Source organism: Globicephala melas, chromosome 3, assembly GCF_963455315.2.
Source record: "Globicephala melas chromosome 3, mGloMel1.2, whole genome shotgun sequence".
Classification (NCBI taxonomy): domain Eukaryota; kingdom Metazoa; phylum Chordata; class Mammalia; order Artiodactyla; family Delphinidae; genus Globicephala; species Globicephala melas.
This window is the reverse complement of record NC_083316.1, coordinates 132901162-132916175: the sequence shown is the minus strand read 5'-3', so window position 1 is coordinate 132916175 and position 15014 is coordinate 132901162. Positions and strand designations below refer to the sequence as shown.

The window sequence follows — 15014 nt, the reverse complement described above, 5'->3', positions numbered from 1 at the left end:
TATGGGTTTTAGTCTGTATTTATTATTTGACATGTTCAAGACAAATGCTTGAAGTTTTAAGGTGTACATACATAAGTGATTATGAAGGATGTTGAATCCTAGAATAGAATATTCTAAAACAGGTAAAAGAAGTATATTTGCTGTTTGTGTTCTGTTTTCTAGTCACCATAAACCACTCTTCATATATTTGTCCATATCGAAAGTAATGAATCTATAGTAGTATGCATGTTTAGTGTATGAGCAATTAAGATGAAAACCACCCTCTAATATGCTTTGTCATCTCTACATAAAAATTTGCCAGTATTATTACAGTATTGTACACCAAAAGTATGTGTTAAATTTAAGTATAACAGGAGATTCTAAAGCATTAAAATTCTAACTTTTTAAAATTTGCAAATATGTACTCTTTTGTTAGATTCCTTTCATTTAATACTGATCTCATCATATAATGTAGAATTCTAAAACAAGATAGTAATCTGTTCTTCCATCCCCACGATATTTTCTTGCTGCTCAGAAAGTTTTTCTGTGCTTTCCAAAATGGTGTTATTATATTTATATTTGAAACTTTGAAAGAAACGTTTCTGGCTTTCAGTATTGAAAATCAATGCTTTATTTAGTTCCATGTTTTTGATGTTGTTTGTCTCTGAAAACATTCACTGTCATTCCTTTAGCTTATACAGTAGTAGTGATGAAATAGTTTAAATTTCTATAAATTAATTTTTTTAAATTAGAGCTTTTTGTTTGTTTTAATAATTCTTGGGTAAACTACTTTTTTAACGAATAAACTCCTAGTAGAATGAGGGTTCTTTGCCCCTCAATTTCTTCAACCTAACTAGATCTAATCATCTTTATGTGAGGTTTGTTCCAAACAAAGTTAAGTTCAGAATTCATAATTCATTGGTTTTTAGTGCATTCACAAAGTTGTGTAGTAGTTACTAATGTCTAAACCAGAACATTTTCATCACTTCAAAAAGAAATCCTGTAAACATTCTTTTCTCATATTTGTTGGCAGCGAGTTTTTTTTTCCTTTGATTCTTTTTTTTTACGTGTCAGCATAAATCACCTTTTTAGCAGAAAATATCTATATTTTCCAAAGCAAGCAGCAAGTTTTTTAAACAAAAGCCACATCATAAACCTCCCAAATTAAATTTTATCTGAGGAAAAATGCTGTGAGGTCATGTAATTACGAAATAATTGTTCTCTTTAAACTGATGCTTCTAACACTAAAACTGAACCAGCTTTCTAAAAAGCTTAGTGTTCATTTATATCATACATTCAGATATTTAACATCTAAGTTTTTTTTTTAATCTTTTGACACGTGTATCCAGTGGACAGTTTATAATTACTTAGTACGCTTGGTATAAGAGGAACTTTAAATTGATGATAAGAGTTTTTAAAGGTACTTTTAAAGTCTAATGTAAGGTAAAGAACCCACATACACATACGCACACAAAGATTATTTATTTGCTAATGTTAGAATTTTTTTTTTTAGCCATTTACCAGAGCTCTACCAGAATTTATTTCATTAAATCTCATTTGGTGCTTTGTATTTTTACAGTCATTGCTGCTCCTAGCTTACCTCATAAGGAATGGATCAGAGCGTGTTGTTACAAGTGCCAGAGAACACATTTATGATTTGCGATCCCTGGAAAATTACCACTTTGTAGGTGAGCAATGGAAAAACCTATAAGCAAATTAAAACAGTAGTTGGAGTTGTCAGTCACCTGAACCAGCTTAGAAGCTTCTCCGCTCTAATTAGAATGTGACTGTTGCTGGTTGTGTGACGAGTGCAGAATCCAAGACGTGGGGCCCTAGAGTATTAATTAGTGAAGACAAGAACTTGCAGAAAATACTGGCTAATAACAACAGAACCAACACAACATGAGTGTTCGGGTTTATATTAAAATATGCACTAGAGACTGGTCCCCTGTGGTGTCCATAAAGGAATAGCTTTAATCATATGGGAAGAAAAGGTTAGAGCTCCAAAACACACACATCTGTTTGAAGCTGGGGGTTTTTTTTCCTCCCACCAAATAATATTTACTGTGCAAAGGCAGCAAGGCCAGAGTGTGTTTTGAATGTGAAAGAGGATACAGAATGAACCACATTTCATTTTGTAGCATACCCCAGTTGAAAGCATTTTAAAAATTCAGTTTTTCAGCTACACTAAATCCTGGTAATTAGTGTTTCCAAACTTGTATTGGGGAGACGAAGGCGTTTGGGTGCTTTTCAGTCATTAAAATATACGTTTCGTTTTGTTTTGTTAAAATACCATAGAAAAAGAAAATAACATTTTTGGATATTAGTCCATTTTGTATGGTTATTGTTAGTAATCCTTTTTAGTGGATCTTTAATTGATTTTGCATAGAACTGTTATCTGTGGTCCTTTTTAGTTCATCTTTGCACTCTCTTATAAGCCAAAATTGCATCTCAAGACTTAGGATTTGATGAGGAAATGACAAAATTCAGTAACACAATTTGCCTCTTTTTATTCACTTTAAAATATTGAACTTGGTTTCTTGTGTTGAAATTTTCATGTCTTTTTTGTGTGTGTTAAAGAGTTTGATACATATTAACTGAATTCTTAAGGTTTTGTTTCTCCCTTACCATCCTCACAGATGAGCATGGCAAGGATCAAGGTATAAATATTCGCCAGAAGGTGAAAGAATTGGTTGAATTTGCCCAGGATGATGACAGGCTTCGTGAAGAGCGAAAGAAAGCAAAGAAGAACAAAGACAAATATGTTGGGGTTTCCTCAGACAGTGTTGGAGGATTCAGATACAGTGAGTATCAAAGACAGACTGGCACCTAAGCATCAGTTTAGCTTCTTGGGTGTATTTTAAGAATCATTGAAATACAGGAGACAAAAATGCTATTTTGAATACATACAATACTGAGATAAATGTAATACTCATTTTGGCTCCTGTGGATCTTAGGAATCTTTCTATTTTTTACTTTTGTGTTTCAAGAATATGATTTTAACCATTAAGCATTATTGAATGACGAAACTTTGAGTTGACATACAGAGAATAAAATAGATATATGCCCTTTCCTCTTGGGGTTCCCATTCTAAGAAAAAAAAGGATTTCTGTAACTTACCATGTAGAGCATTAAAAAAAAGTTTGATGAAGAGATTGATCCTCCTAATTCAAAACCAGTTTAGTTCTATTTTTGGCCAAAAATAGAGCTACAGTTTAGTCCATCCTGAGTCTGTTCCCTTAATTAAGCACTGCATTAATTTGATGTAGAAAAAGGTAACTGACAATACCATCAGTTTTTCATCTAGGCCTACACTGTATTGTTCCTAACATATTTAAGAACAGCTAGAACATTCATCTCTCATGTTTATTTTTAATGTAATAATATGGCTTTCCTAAAATAGATCTCTAGGCAGGTGCTTGAAACAGATACAGAAAATAAGAACTCTCTTTCATGTTCCTTTGGACTCGTTCTGTCTTCTCTGAACACTGACAGTCCCTTGTCATTTTGTATATACACAGACAGGCCAATGCCACGTATACTTAGCAGCTGCATGTTGGGGATCTCTAACTGCCCCCCAACTAAATTTGTTTATATTTGAATTATACTGAGATCTCGTAACTCCTTCATTGTAACTGTGTAAAAATTTTCTATTTCTTACCTTGCGAGTATCTATAAAATGTCTTCGCTCCTTTTCTCCTCTGCTTTCTTGCCCTCAAATTAAAAATACTGCACTTAATTGGTTAATGTTTCTAACAGCAGAAAAATTCCTTTTTTTAATGTCCCATATCACATTTAAGTCAGTTCTTGAATTGGGCAAAAATGTTTCTCTTAAATAAATCACAAAAATATGTTTTGGAGTTTTTATTTGTTTAGGGGAGTAAGAAGTCTTTCAATTATTTACCCAAGTAAATATTTTATTCTTTAGATTTTTCAAAGTAGCTTTAGCAGTTTAATGTGTTTTTGAGTAGAAAGAGCTGTTTGCCACTCCTTTCCTCATTCTACTTGCTAGTAGTCCTTTTTTTAATCAGCACAATATATAATTAGATAAATTTAGACAATTGAGTAAGTTTTTAGACTTAGAGTGAACTAATTACATCATCTGCATTAGAGATAGAGCTGAATGTCCTGTGCATTGCGTTCTTTTATAAATTATTTTTAATGTTATATATATTATTCAGAGACTTAATCAACTTTAACTATTTTACATGCTTTTTATTTTGACATTAGATAATGTTTTGCCAATATCCAGTATCTCTGGCACTCATTTAGTATGATGTCCACCGTGCTAATTTAGTTTTCACCTGCTTTCATTTATCCTGTAAATTTGTTTCTTTTCAAAGTCTAGTTCATCACATTGTTATTGAAGTGTACATATACATTGTTGGAGAGCCATTCATTTTTATAATACCATCCTGGCTTAAATTTTGTCTAGAAAACATTTTTTTCATGTTCTCTTTAAGTTGGTGGTCACTTTCAGATTTAGTAGACGTATTTTTAAATCCTCAAACTCTCACAGAAAATTTTGGCTTTGCAGTTTTACTGAGTAATTCAGCAAAATGGTTTTGTTAGATCTCCAAAGGGCATGTATGCCATCAGAACTTGTTAACCAAAGTTTAAACAAAAGCTCAGTTATCCACCTTTTGATTATTTTGCTGTTTCTCATTGGTCTTCCTTTTTCTCTGCACCCTGCCTTAATTTTCGGTCTTCTTTTTAACCACGCATGATTTTTCTGCACCTTGTACTCTTGCCTCTTTTGTTGAGTTTGGACATGAAAATGCAAGAGGGTCCATTTAGCGCCTGTAATTCCTGTCTCTTCTTTAGGCCCTCAAAGTCAAGGACTAAAACAAATCTTGACATTTTGGGGCTTTTTTTCACTGCCAGTGATCTACTATCTCCATTATCAAATTCACACAGAGGCTCCCTAGGTTTTGCCAGTCCCCGCATAATGTTTGGACTTGGTGTTTGAATAGATCATCACTGTTCTGAACTGCCTGAGCATATTTCATGATTCTAGTCTGTATAGTTTTTGGTAGTTAGAATATTCTTTTCTTTTTAAAATAATTGAAGGATGCTTTCCCATGCCATGAATTACATTTATTTTTCTAGTTTGATGGTAAAGAATGACAGTTATGAGTCTTTACAGTATATTGGGATATGTAGCATTCAGAGTAGTGTTTCCTGTAGTTTGTGTTTTGTAAGAGATTGTTGCTGTCCAGTGCTTTTCTAATAATTGAAAAACCATTAAGAAATGGGAATGAAATATAATGCATTAAGTGACTTTTGTGAAAACAAAAGATTTCCATTTCTCTTTTGCTTATATAGCTCGTGTTGGTTTTTGTGTTTTCCTCTACTCCTTTCAGCAGCCCTTAAGAACTTCCTGATATGCTGTGCTGTGCATTAAGGTTGTGTTAGTTTTCATAAACAAAAGCTTTTGAATCTGCATTCCTGCCACTTAATGACTGGTACTACATGCTGTGCCTTGCTGCAGTTGTGTTGATTCAGCACTGCGGGAGCTTTCTGTTTTCCTTTGAAAACTATTTTATTATGAGGAAAAGTTTCAGAAATAAGGACTATAGACACCTTTTGAATTTAATGTCCTTAGAGTTGCTTTTTTTTAATGCTTTATATAGGTGAACGATATGATCCTGAGCCTAAATCAAAATGGGATGAGGACTGGGATAAAAGCAAGAGTGCTTTTCCATTCAGTGATAAATTAGGTGAACTGAGTGATAAAATTGGAAGCACAATTGACGACACCATCAGCAAGTTCCGGAGGAAAGATAGAGAAGACTCTCCAGAAAGATGCAGGTATTATTAACACTTTGTCTCCTGGGTCTCTTGGAAAGGGAACTAAATTGACACAGCTGGGTCTTGGGTTTTTTTATTTGTTTTGGGTGTTGGCATTATCTGAAATTCAGCTTTATTTGTTTGTTTCTTTAATTTATTTTTTAGAGCAATTTTAGCTTCACAGAAAAATTGTGCATAAAGTACAGGGAGTTGCTGCATAACCCCACCTCTCCAAGTGCAAGAATGCATGCACACACACACTGTTTCTCCTGTTGTTAACATCTTGCATTAGTGTGGTACATTTATTAACAATTGATAACCAATATTATTAACTAAACTCTTCAGTTTGCATTAGGGTTTACTGTGTTGTATAGTTGACAAATGCATAGTATCCACCATTACAGAACCATACAGAGTAGTTTCACTCCCCTAAAAATGCCTTGTGCAAAAATATGGAAAAATTCATGAATTTGCATGTCAGCCTTGCATGGGGGCAGGCTAATCTAGTTCCCTGACGAGGGATTGAACCGAGACCATGGCAGTGAAAATGCCAAGTCCTAACCACTGGACCGCCAGGGAATTCCCAGGTCATGCGAATTTTCACTGTATTGTTCCATTTTTAGTATATTTGCTGCTGATTTATACATATATATAGTGTGTGTGTGTGTATTTACACACACATATATACAGTGCAGCTGTTTATAAGATGCTGTGTCAGACATTTGCATTTAGTATTGACACACTTTCCTTGTCTGTGTCCATTTATTTCTAAAATTGATCACATTTCCTGTATGTTTTTATTCAGGCCATTTATTGGAATTTTTTTTCCCAGTAAGAACTTGAATAGCTTATTTTGCAATTGGGCATCTGATGATCCAGGGATCTAAGGTATTGCTGAGGGATAATGAAGTTTATTATTTTATTAGATTTAAACAAAAGTTAGGGGTTTGAAAATTCTTCCTGTGACATTTCATTAAGATTCTGTGTCAGTTTATACCAGAAAAAAAAAACTCCAGATGGATATTTGGACTAAAATGTTTTCGAGTATGACCTGTATTTTCATAGATTACATTTTCTAATGGTGGGGTATTTGTATTTAGTTTTACATAGAACAGTACTAGGAACCTTTTAGCATTCACTTTTTCTTACCTACCAATATAGCTATTAACTAGTTTTTCTGCCAGTTATAAGGGCAATATATGTAGCACTTAATGCGCAAAGCAAGTTTTATAAGATCTTTGTCATTTGTGCCTCACTGTATCTCTATTAGATAGTCTAGAGCAAGGATTTTACCATTATTTTTGGGGAGTAAGAACTGAAGCCCAGTCAGGCTGTGTGGAACTTGCCTAAAGTAACGCAGAGATGCGACCAAAACTTCAAGTGAGTTCTTGTAACTAAGTACCATCTCTTTTTCTCTTATTAAAAAATCTTTAACAGTTCAGATTTAGGGGTCATTAAAAAGAAATAAAAATAATAATTTTGAAACTATTCAGATTCTAAAATATTTTAGTGTCTTCTCATTACGTTTCCATATTTATTAAATCTGTGGAATTCCTGTCTGTTTCTGGAATATGACCTTTGAAGAACCAGAATTTATTTTTAATACTTTGAATATATTTTACAACTATATTTCTAGCTCTTTTATACTGAAGGTGTATGCATATGGTAATAATAAATAACTAAACTATGGAAAACGATGCCTACCTCAAATACTCTGTGCTGTTTTTCCCTCTTTAATGTTCTTGTGGCCTTTGTGTTCACACTTTTGGTTTGACTTAGAAAACATAGTGGCCACATATTCTGTTGCTATTTCCTGAAGAAGTATGGGAATCAGGTAGGTAGGCTGGTTAGAAATCTAACTATGTACCTTCTTGTTTTGTTTTCTCTTCTTTGCCCTCCACCCACAATTTTTCTTTACTTGCTTTGTCTTCCTATTCTTTTTTTCTGTTTCTTCCTTGATTTTTTCTTTTCTACATTTGCCTCTAAGACAGGATCTGCTAGAGTTCCTAAATCTTTTATATATTCAGGTTTAAAAGAGTGAAAATGTAGTGTATGTTATTTGTTTTAGTAACTAAAGAGCAAACCAGGGACTTACATCTTGGAGTATATGTGAGAGAAGAATAGATTTTTAGACAAAGTTGCATGGGACCTATCTGGCATGTTATCAGAATTTTAGACTTAATAGCTCATTATTAGATTCAGGAATTCTTGAACACTGATCATATCTGAAGCTTTCATTTCATTGTGTGCTAGTAAGGTTTATATTCTCACCTTGTAAAGAAATTACCTTGCACTATAATCAAATTGGACATCAGAAAGGTAAGAAGTTTCAGTCTTAGATATAGGACTGATGGTGGTAATTTTTAGGTCATTTGTTGCTGAGAAATTAGTAAGTGACAAGGGGTTTTGAACACTTGATCAGAACTTGTAGATTCCCTAAAATGTTTATAGATAAAAATACGTTTAACCCCTTTGCTCAGTGTGGGAAGCCATTCTTCTTGATTCTTGATTTATACAGGTTCCAAATTGATTTATATTTAAGTAGAAATTGCTTTAGATTAGTCCGAGTTAAATTGCATCAGTAATAATAGTCATAGTTTTAAGGAGAATTAAGTATTTTACTTCAGAATATTTATAATTTAAACCACCTACTCTGAAATTAAGAAATAATAGGTAATGGAATGTATTTCAGGCAATTTCTCTCTCTGTCCTACTTGCACCAGAAAAAAAAACCCAATGCGTCATTACTGGAGAGCACACTAGTACTGACATATTTAATTTGGGGCATATGAAAAACACAGTTCTTTTACTCGTTCTGTATTTTTTTCCTTTCGCATGTTAAGAAGAAGAAAAAATCTTTGAATGTGCCTGAAAAGGAATTCTTTTAAAATATTTTAAATATATTTAAATTTTCTGTGAAGCAGTTTTCTTAGTTTTGTGAAAGTTTGATCTCGCGATTCTATATAGTAAAATAGAGCACAGTTCTTGTAAAGTGCATTACCTCATTTTTCTGCATTTACAGATGAGAGTTTAATCATTTGAATGCAGATAGGATAATATTTAAAAGCTATCCATCGAAATTATAGTATTTTATTATATATTTGCATTAGTATAGGAGAGTCAGTGACAGATTCATGTTATATAAATGGAATTGTAGTTGTTGCACAGTCCATTTCAAGAAAATGGTTATCAAATGCAGCTATTTGAGCTCCTAGACTCTAATCAATTGATTCTGATAGGAGAATAACCCTGCTATTTTATTTTTTAATTAAGCTTTAAATCTATAATAAATAATCACTTGAATTATTTCAGGCTTTTTTATTTGTACACATTTATGTAAATACTTTTTTGTAGCAGTGTTTTAGACTTACCTGGGGAATTTGATGGGTTCCCACTTCCGCTCCCCAGTGCATACATATGATTATTCAGATAGCTTAGATAACATTCTCTTGATCCCTGTCAAATAGTCAAAGTATGGAATTTTGGAGTTACTACATTTGAAATTCTTTAGCTCAAATCACTGAGGGCTCCATTTTAAAGTAATCACTAGTCTTATTATTTTCCTTCTTTTTTAATATCTTTTAGTGACAGTGATGAGGAAAAGAAAGCAAGAAGAGGCAGATCTCCCAAAGGTGAATTCAAAGATGAAGAGGAGACTGTGACGACAAAACATATCCATATCACACAGGCCACAGAGACCACCACCACAAGACACAAGCGCACAGCAAATCCTTCCAAAACCATTGATCTTGGAGCAGCAGCACATTACACAGGGGACAAAGCAAGTCCAGATCAGAATGCTTCAGCTCATACACCTCAGTCTTCAGTTAAGGTGGGAATGGCACGAGTTTACACATTATACACAGTTTTATTCTTATAAATTACTTTTAGAATTACTGCATTAGTAGTCTCAGGCATTTCTAGGTAATCATATTAATTATAGATCATCTGGCATGTATTAGTCATTAATAATAAGAAATCTCTTTGGAGGAAGAAACCTGTCCAATTGCTGAATGATTATCTATATACTTTCTATGAAAATAGTAATAACACTCTTGGTTCATTTGGGAAAGGCTGTGAATCAGAATGTAGTGCCTCTGTTTCCTTCTAGACACCACCACTGGTACCAAGTGTGAGATTCACTAAGGAAAACATGGTAGTGTTTGGAAATTGTAAGAAATGACCACTTGTATATATGACAAGTAGTTATATAGCGGAACTGGTCTTGTTTAATACAGAGATCGTTCCTCTGAAAAGGAGGTTTATTTGCCCTGTGGTCAGTATTGATTAGTAGCAGCACTAATTCTTGTAACTGTCTTCACTTTTTATTCCGCACAGAAATGAAATCCACCTGATTGATAGATACCTGGCTGCAAGCTAGTCTTTTGGACAGAAATCTGCCTAAGAGGGAGGTTTGCCCTGAAAGCCTCAATAGTTGTTTTGTTACTCTCCCCCCACTAGTATTCACCTAGCTTGTATCTTTGCATCAAATGTAGCTGAAAGCTAGGGAAAATATTTTTCTAATGTATCTTGCAAATTGCAGGTGACTCTAAAAATAAAGCTAGTCCTACTTAGTGTCAAGAACTGTGTCAAGTTTTCCCACATATCTTCTGGTGTATAATTTCACCCATATTGTGCTCTTTTTAGTTTTGAGGAAAACCTCAAAATTACAACTCAACTTTAGTTGTAGTTAAAAGGGGGAAATGGATGTGTTATTTCCTTGTGGTCTTAGTTTTCCCCTGCTGTGGATACAGTTGCTTACTGATGACTGTCTAAGATCTGGTAGATAGTCATAATTAACACCCAAATAATACATGATGGCTGTTATATGAAGAGTTCATTTATGGTTGCATGGGGAAAATCATCCAACCTGTATAATTTTTTTTAACAGTAAACTGAGACTTTTATATCTTAAAGGGATTTTAAGTATCAATATGTAGTACAGCCTGAATGTATGTCCCTGGCATAAATACTTTAAATTTATAGTGTAAGCTTTTTGACTTTGTTTTTATTACCAAAAAAAATGCATAGAACTCTGAAGTTCTCAGCAAGTTACTCAGCTGCTTCAGATCTCTTTCAACCTCAAGACCTTTTTGAACCACAGTATATAGTGTTTTAATCTTCAAAGCTCAAATTAACATGCCTAGGAATTTACAGTGTTTTCCTGTTGCCTAGCACTTCTGTTCTAATTTAACATGTATGTATTGAACATTGAGGACCTATGCATTAGGGTGCTTAGAACTATGTATAGGAGAAAAATCATATTACAACTCTAGGCCCACAGTTTAGTTTGGGAACTAAATATAAAACAGATGTCAAGGTATATCAGACCAACATAGAATTATACTGACCTGAGCTAGATAGGATGTTGGCCTCCAGTCCAGTAGATCTCAGACCTTCTTATGCATTGGAATTACTTAAAGGAGCTTTCTAAGACTGTACAGACCAAGATCCCAACCTGGGCAATTATGATTCAGTATGTTGTGATGGAGCTGGGCGTATATATTTCTTTAATGCTTCTCAAGTGATTCTGTGTTAAGATTTGAGTGGGATCTGGAAGGTATGTTTTTTCAGAGTGAAATGCAGTAAGAAATGAGAAAGTAACCCAGGAGTAGTGGACATGCCTAATCTTGTCTGATCTCCGAAAAGAAGTGAGTTAGGGAAAAGAGGAGTGTGGATGTTAGGGACTTTTACAATGGTAGGCATTTAAAAATACTATCTCTCCATAAGGATTCAAGGTCACTTCTCTTTTTTCAGAAAAGGAAATCTACCTTTATTAAGATAATTACAGGTATTTGTGTCTCAGTTGGGAATTAAAGATGAGTAGAGCAGATTTTTTTTAAAAAAATAGTAGAAATATGTTTTCTAAGCTTATTTAGTTCTGTGTGTGTTTTCAGACTTCAGTGCCTAGCAGTAAGTCATCTGGTGACCTTGTTGATCTGTTTGATGGCACCAGCCAATCAACAGGTAAGCTTCCATATTGGCTTTTTCTTTTTATCAATAGTATTCTTGGTTTCAGAGTAATTTTTTTTAATGGCAAATAAAAGATGGAATGAAAATTTAAAAAAAAATTTTTTGCATTAGATTTATTTTTAATGTGAAATTAATTCACTTTGAGCATTATTTGGGAGGAAGTGTTTAATTGCCTTAAATAAGGAAGGTGAGCACTTAAATATTTGACTGGTAATTCAGTAATCTCTCTCAATTTCTTTAGCACTGAGTATTTGGCGTCCCTTTGCTTTTTCTATAAGCAAAATGGACTGCTCTGCCCATTTCACTGTCTTTCCATAAATCTTAATTCTGGCTGTCAAACTACCCACGCCTAGAGTTCATTTAAACTTTTCATTCATTTATTCACTAAACATTTATCGAACCAGACACTGGCCTGGGTGCTTGCAGTATAATGCTTAGTAAAACAGTTCTTGCCCTCACGGTAAGGTCAAGTGGAGGAAGTAATCATTAACCAAAGAGTCACAAATAGTTACCTAGTTATAAACATACAGAGTGCTTTGGAGGAAAGGGGCATTCTGTGAAAGTGTGACATATTTTAAAGAGGGCTGCAGCAAAAGAATAGTCCATTTACCAAGATTTTCTCACAGAGAAGATTAATGGTTTCTTCAGTTTGATGTCCAGTATGTGCTAGATTTTTTTGAGTAATTCCCTATAAATTGTTTTCAAGAAAATTGATTATTTTAGGTTGCATTTGATGATTATGGAGTCGTAATAAACTGTACTGCAAGTCAAAACAGCTTAAGAAATAAAACTTATGTTTAAAGTTCATTTCACATTAAAATGTAACTGGCGAGATTGGCATAGAAATAATGTCAAAGTAAATCTGTTGTTTCTAGTTGTGTGTAATAATTTTTCAAAACTGAATTGTTTTAAAATTTACATTAGTGTTTATGATGAAAATTACTTCTCACTGATAGTTTAGTACATATGATTAAAGTCTCCTATTATTTTCTCCCTGTCCTTGCCTACTATCATAAAATTAATTCTTAGACTAGGTGTGAACTTACTCGGGTGTCTGGTTCAATCCAATTTCTGAGATTCTTCAGTTCCCACTCCCTTTTTTCTGTAAATGTAACTACGTAAAATTATTCCTTAAACTCTATTGAACTGTCATGCCCAAGTTTGCAAACAACTACATTAGTTGTTTAACAATTTATGTGCTGTCTTTTTGTACATTGAAGATTTTCATAGTAGTATTAACTGGTAGTTAGCATGTAGTCATATAATACAGACTTAGTGTCACAGAATATCAACTATTTTGGATTGCCTGGTATGAAATATTAAAGAGCCCTTTTCATGCATCTGTGAAAATTTTTAATGGAGCAATCAGAGAAGAATTAACTAGGAAGGTCAGATGAGTGAATCTAACTTTTTTCCTTGGTGTTAGCCAGATTGCTTTGAACAGAGAGAATTATTAAATACCAGCATGCTTCCTTTGCTTGGCAAGAAACCTTTGAGTGGTTTTTCTTCTCTAGTGCAAGCAGTAGATTGGCTAATTAAATAGAAGTAGCAATTAATATTAATACAGTAATTGAGACAAAGTCTGAATGAAATTTGGAATATTTCTTGCCTTAATGTTTTTATCTTAATAATTTCTAAAAACCAACCGAAAATGGGTTGACATCATAAATTTTTTTTTAATTGTTCACTGTTTATTATCACGGTCACTCTTTTTTTTTAATTAATTTTTTTTGGCTGCGTTGGGTCTTCATTGCTGTGCGCGGGCTTTCTCTTGTTGCCACGAGAGGGGGCTGCTCTTTGTTGAGGTGTGCGGGCTTCTCGTTGCATTCTCGTTTAAGGTGGCTTCTCTTGTTGCGGGGCACACGGACTCTGGACGTGCGGGCTTTAGTAGTTGTGGCACAGGGCTCAGTAGTTGTGGCTCGTGGGCTCTAGAGTGCAGGCTCAGTAGTTGTGGCACATGGGCTTAGTTGCTCCGCGGCATGTGGGATCCTTCTGGACCAGGGCTCGAACCCGTGTCCCCTGCATTGGCAGGAGAATTCTTAACCACTGCACCAGCAGGGAAGTCCCCATAATTATTTTTTAAAGTTCACTCCTGTTTGAAACAGTTTAACCACTTTGTGTAGAACCCCCTCCAATCAGTAAGATGAATTTCATTACTATGAATTTCTATTTAAATATTTTAGTAGTAATATATTTTAAATTGAATTCAGCAGTGGAAAAAAAAATTGGATGTTAAATCTTTAGCACCTACATGTAAGAAAGTCTAAGAATCTACCATATCAGCATTGCTATTTGGTATGCCATTTGGGTGTCATTTCCAATGTGTGCCTATATTTATAATACTGCTGTCATGCAAGTAATATGGACATGAACTGTAAACCTAAGCAGATACAGCTTCTGTACCATTCACCAGATAAATGTCTCCTTGGAGAAAATGCTCAGATTTTCTTTTTTTATGTGTTATTTCATCCTTTTTGTTAGCATCTTCAGAAGTATATGTGGTAAAATCATTGTGGAATATCAACCAAGTTTAAAAGTACACATGTGAAACCCATTCATCAAGATTTTCTTGAGACTCTGATGATAAATGTCCCACTCTGGTGATGTTCTTTTAAAATCTGTACTCAAATGATATTTTGGTGACATTTATACATAGTATGTCTCTAAGTAAACATTTTTTAAATGAATAATAATGTATTTAGAAAATAAGCCAGTTACAAATATAATGCCAAGAACCATTCCATTTCATTTTTAGTATATCTCGTCTTCAGAGTTTCCGTTGTCTCCTTTTGTCCCTTTTGTAATTAAGGAATTCAGATCTTGATTAACATACTACTACATAAGTTGTTTCTAGTACAATGAATGAGGTTGAAGAGAAAATATAAAGACTTTACAAGGCTTGCAATATCTTTTGATTTTTTGGTTGTTAAAAAATATCTTTTAAGATTAACGTGTATAAAATCCAAAATGTTCATTACATTTACATTTGAACCTGTTGCCTTGTACTCCGTTATCACTAAAGTTAGTTGAGGATATTTACATGGATGTGAACCACCTTGTTATAGCCAAGTTACTGGTTATTACAACCCAACTTACATATTAGAATTTTCATGGGCGTTGTCTCTAGTTTAACCTAAGTTTACTAAGAATGAAATGTTTTACCATATTCTGTTTTCACTAATATAAAAGTAGTGTGTGCTCATTTTAGAAATTTTATGGAAAAAAAGTAATTCACCGTAACTTAGGTGCATAAAGTTAACTATTAATAATTT

At 33.7% G+C, this 15014-nt stretch overlaps 1 protein-coding gene and 1 pseudogene across 3 annotated transcripts in view; one reads left to right on the top strand and one right to left on the bottom strand.

The window, feature by feature from the left end:
* CLINT1 (clathrin interactor 1) overlaps window positions 1-15014 on the top strand; it is a 64788-nt gene that overhangs the window by 37145 nt on the left and 12629 nt on the right. For all 3 annotated transcript variants that reach the window (XM_030834259.2, XM_030834258.2, XM_060296550.1), the window contains exons 4-8: window positions 1559-1667; window positions 2619-2783; window positions 5613-5790; window positions 9355-9601; window positions 11667-11736. In XM_030834259.2, coding sequence (XP_030690119.1) covers window positions 1559-1667; window positions 2619-2783; window positions 5613-5790; window positions 9355-9601; window positions 11667-11736 — 769 coding nt within the window. The remainder of the gene's footprint in view (window positions 1-1558; window positions 1668-2618; window positions 2784-5612; window positions 5791-9354; window positions 9602-11666; window positions 11737-15014) is intronic.
* LOC115840839 (U6 spliceosomal RNA) lies at window positions 6216-6416 on the bottom strand (annotated as a pseudogene).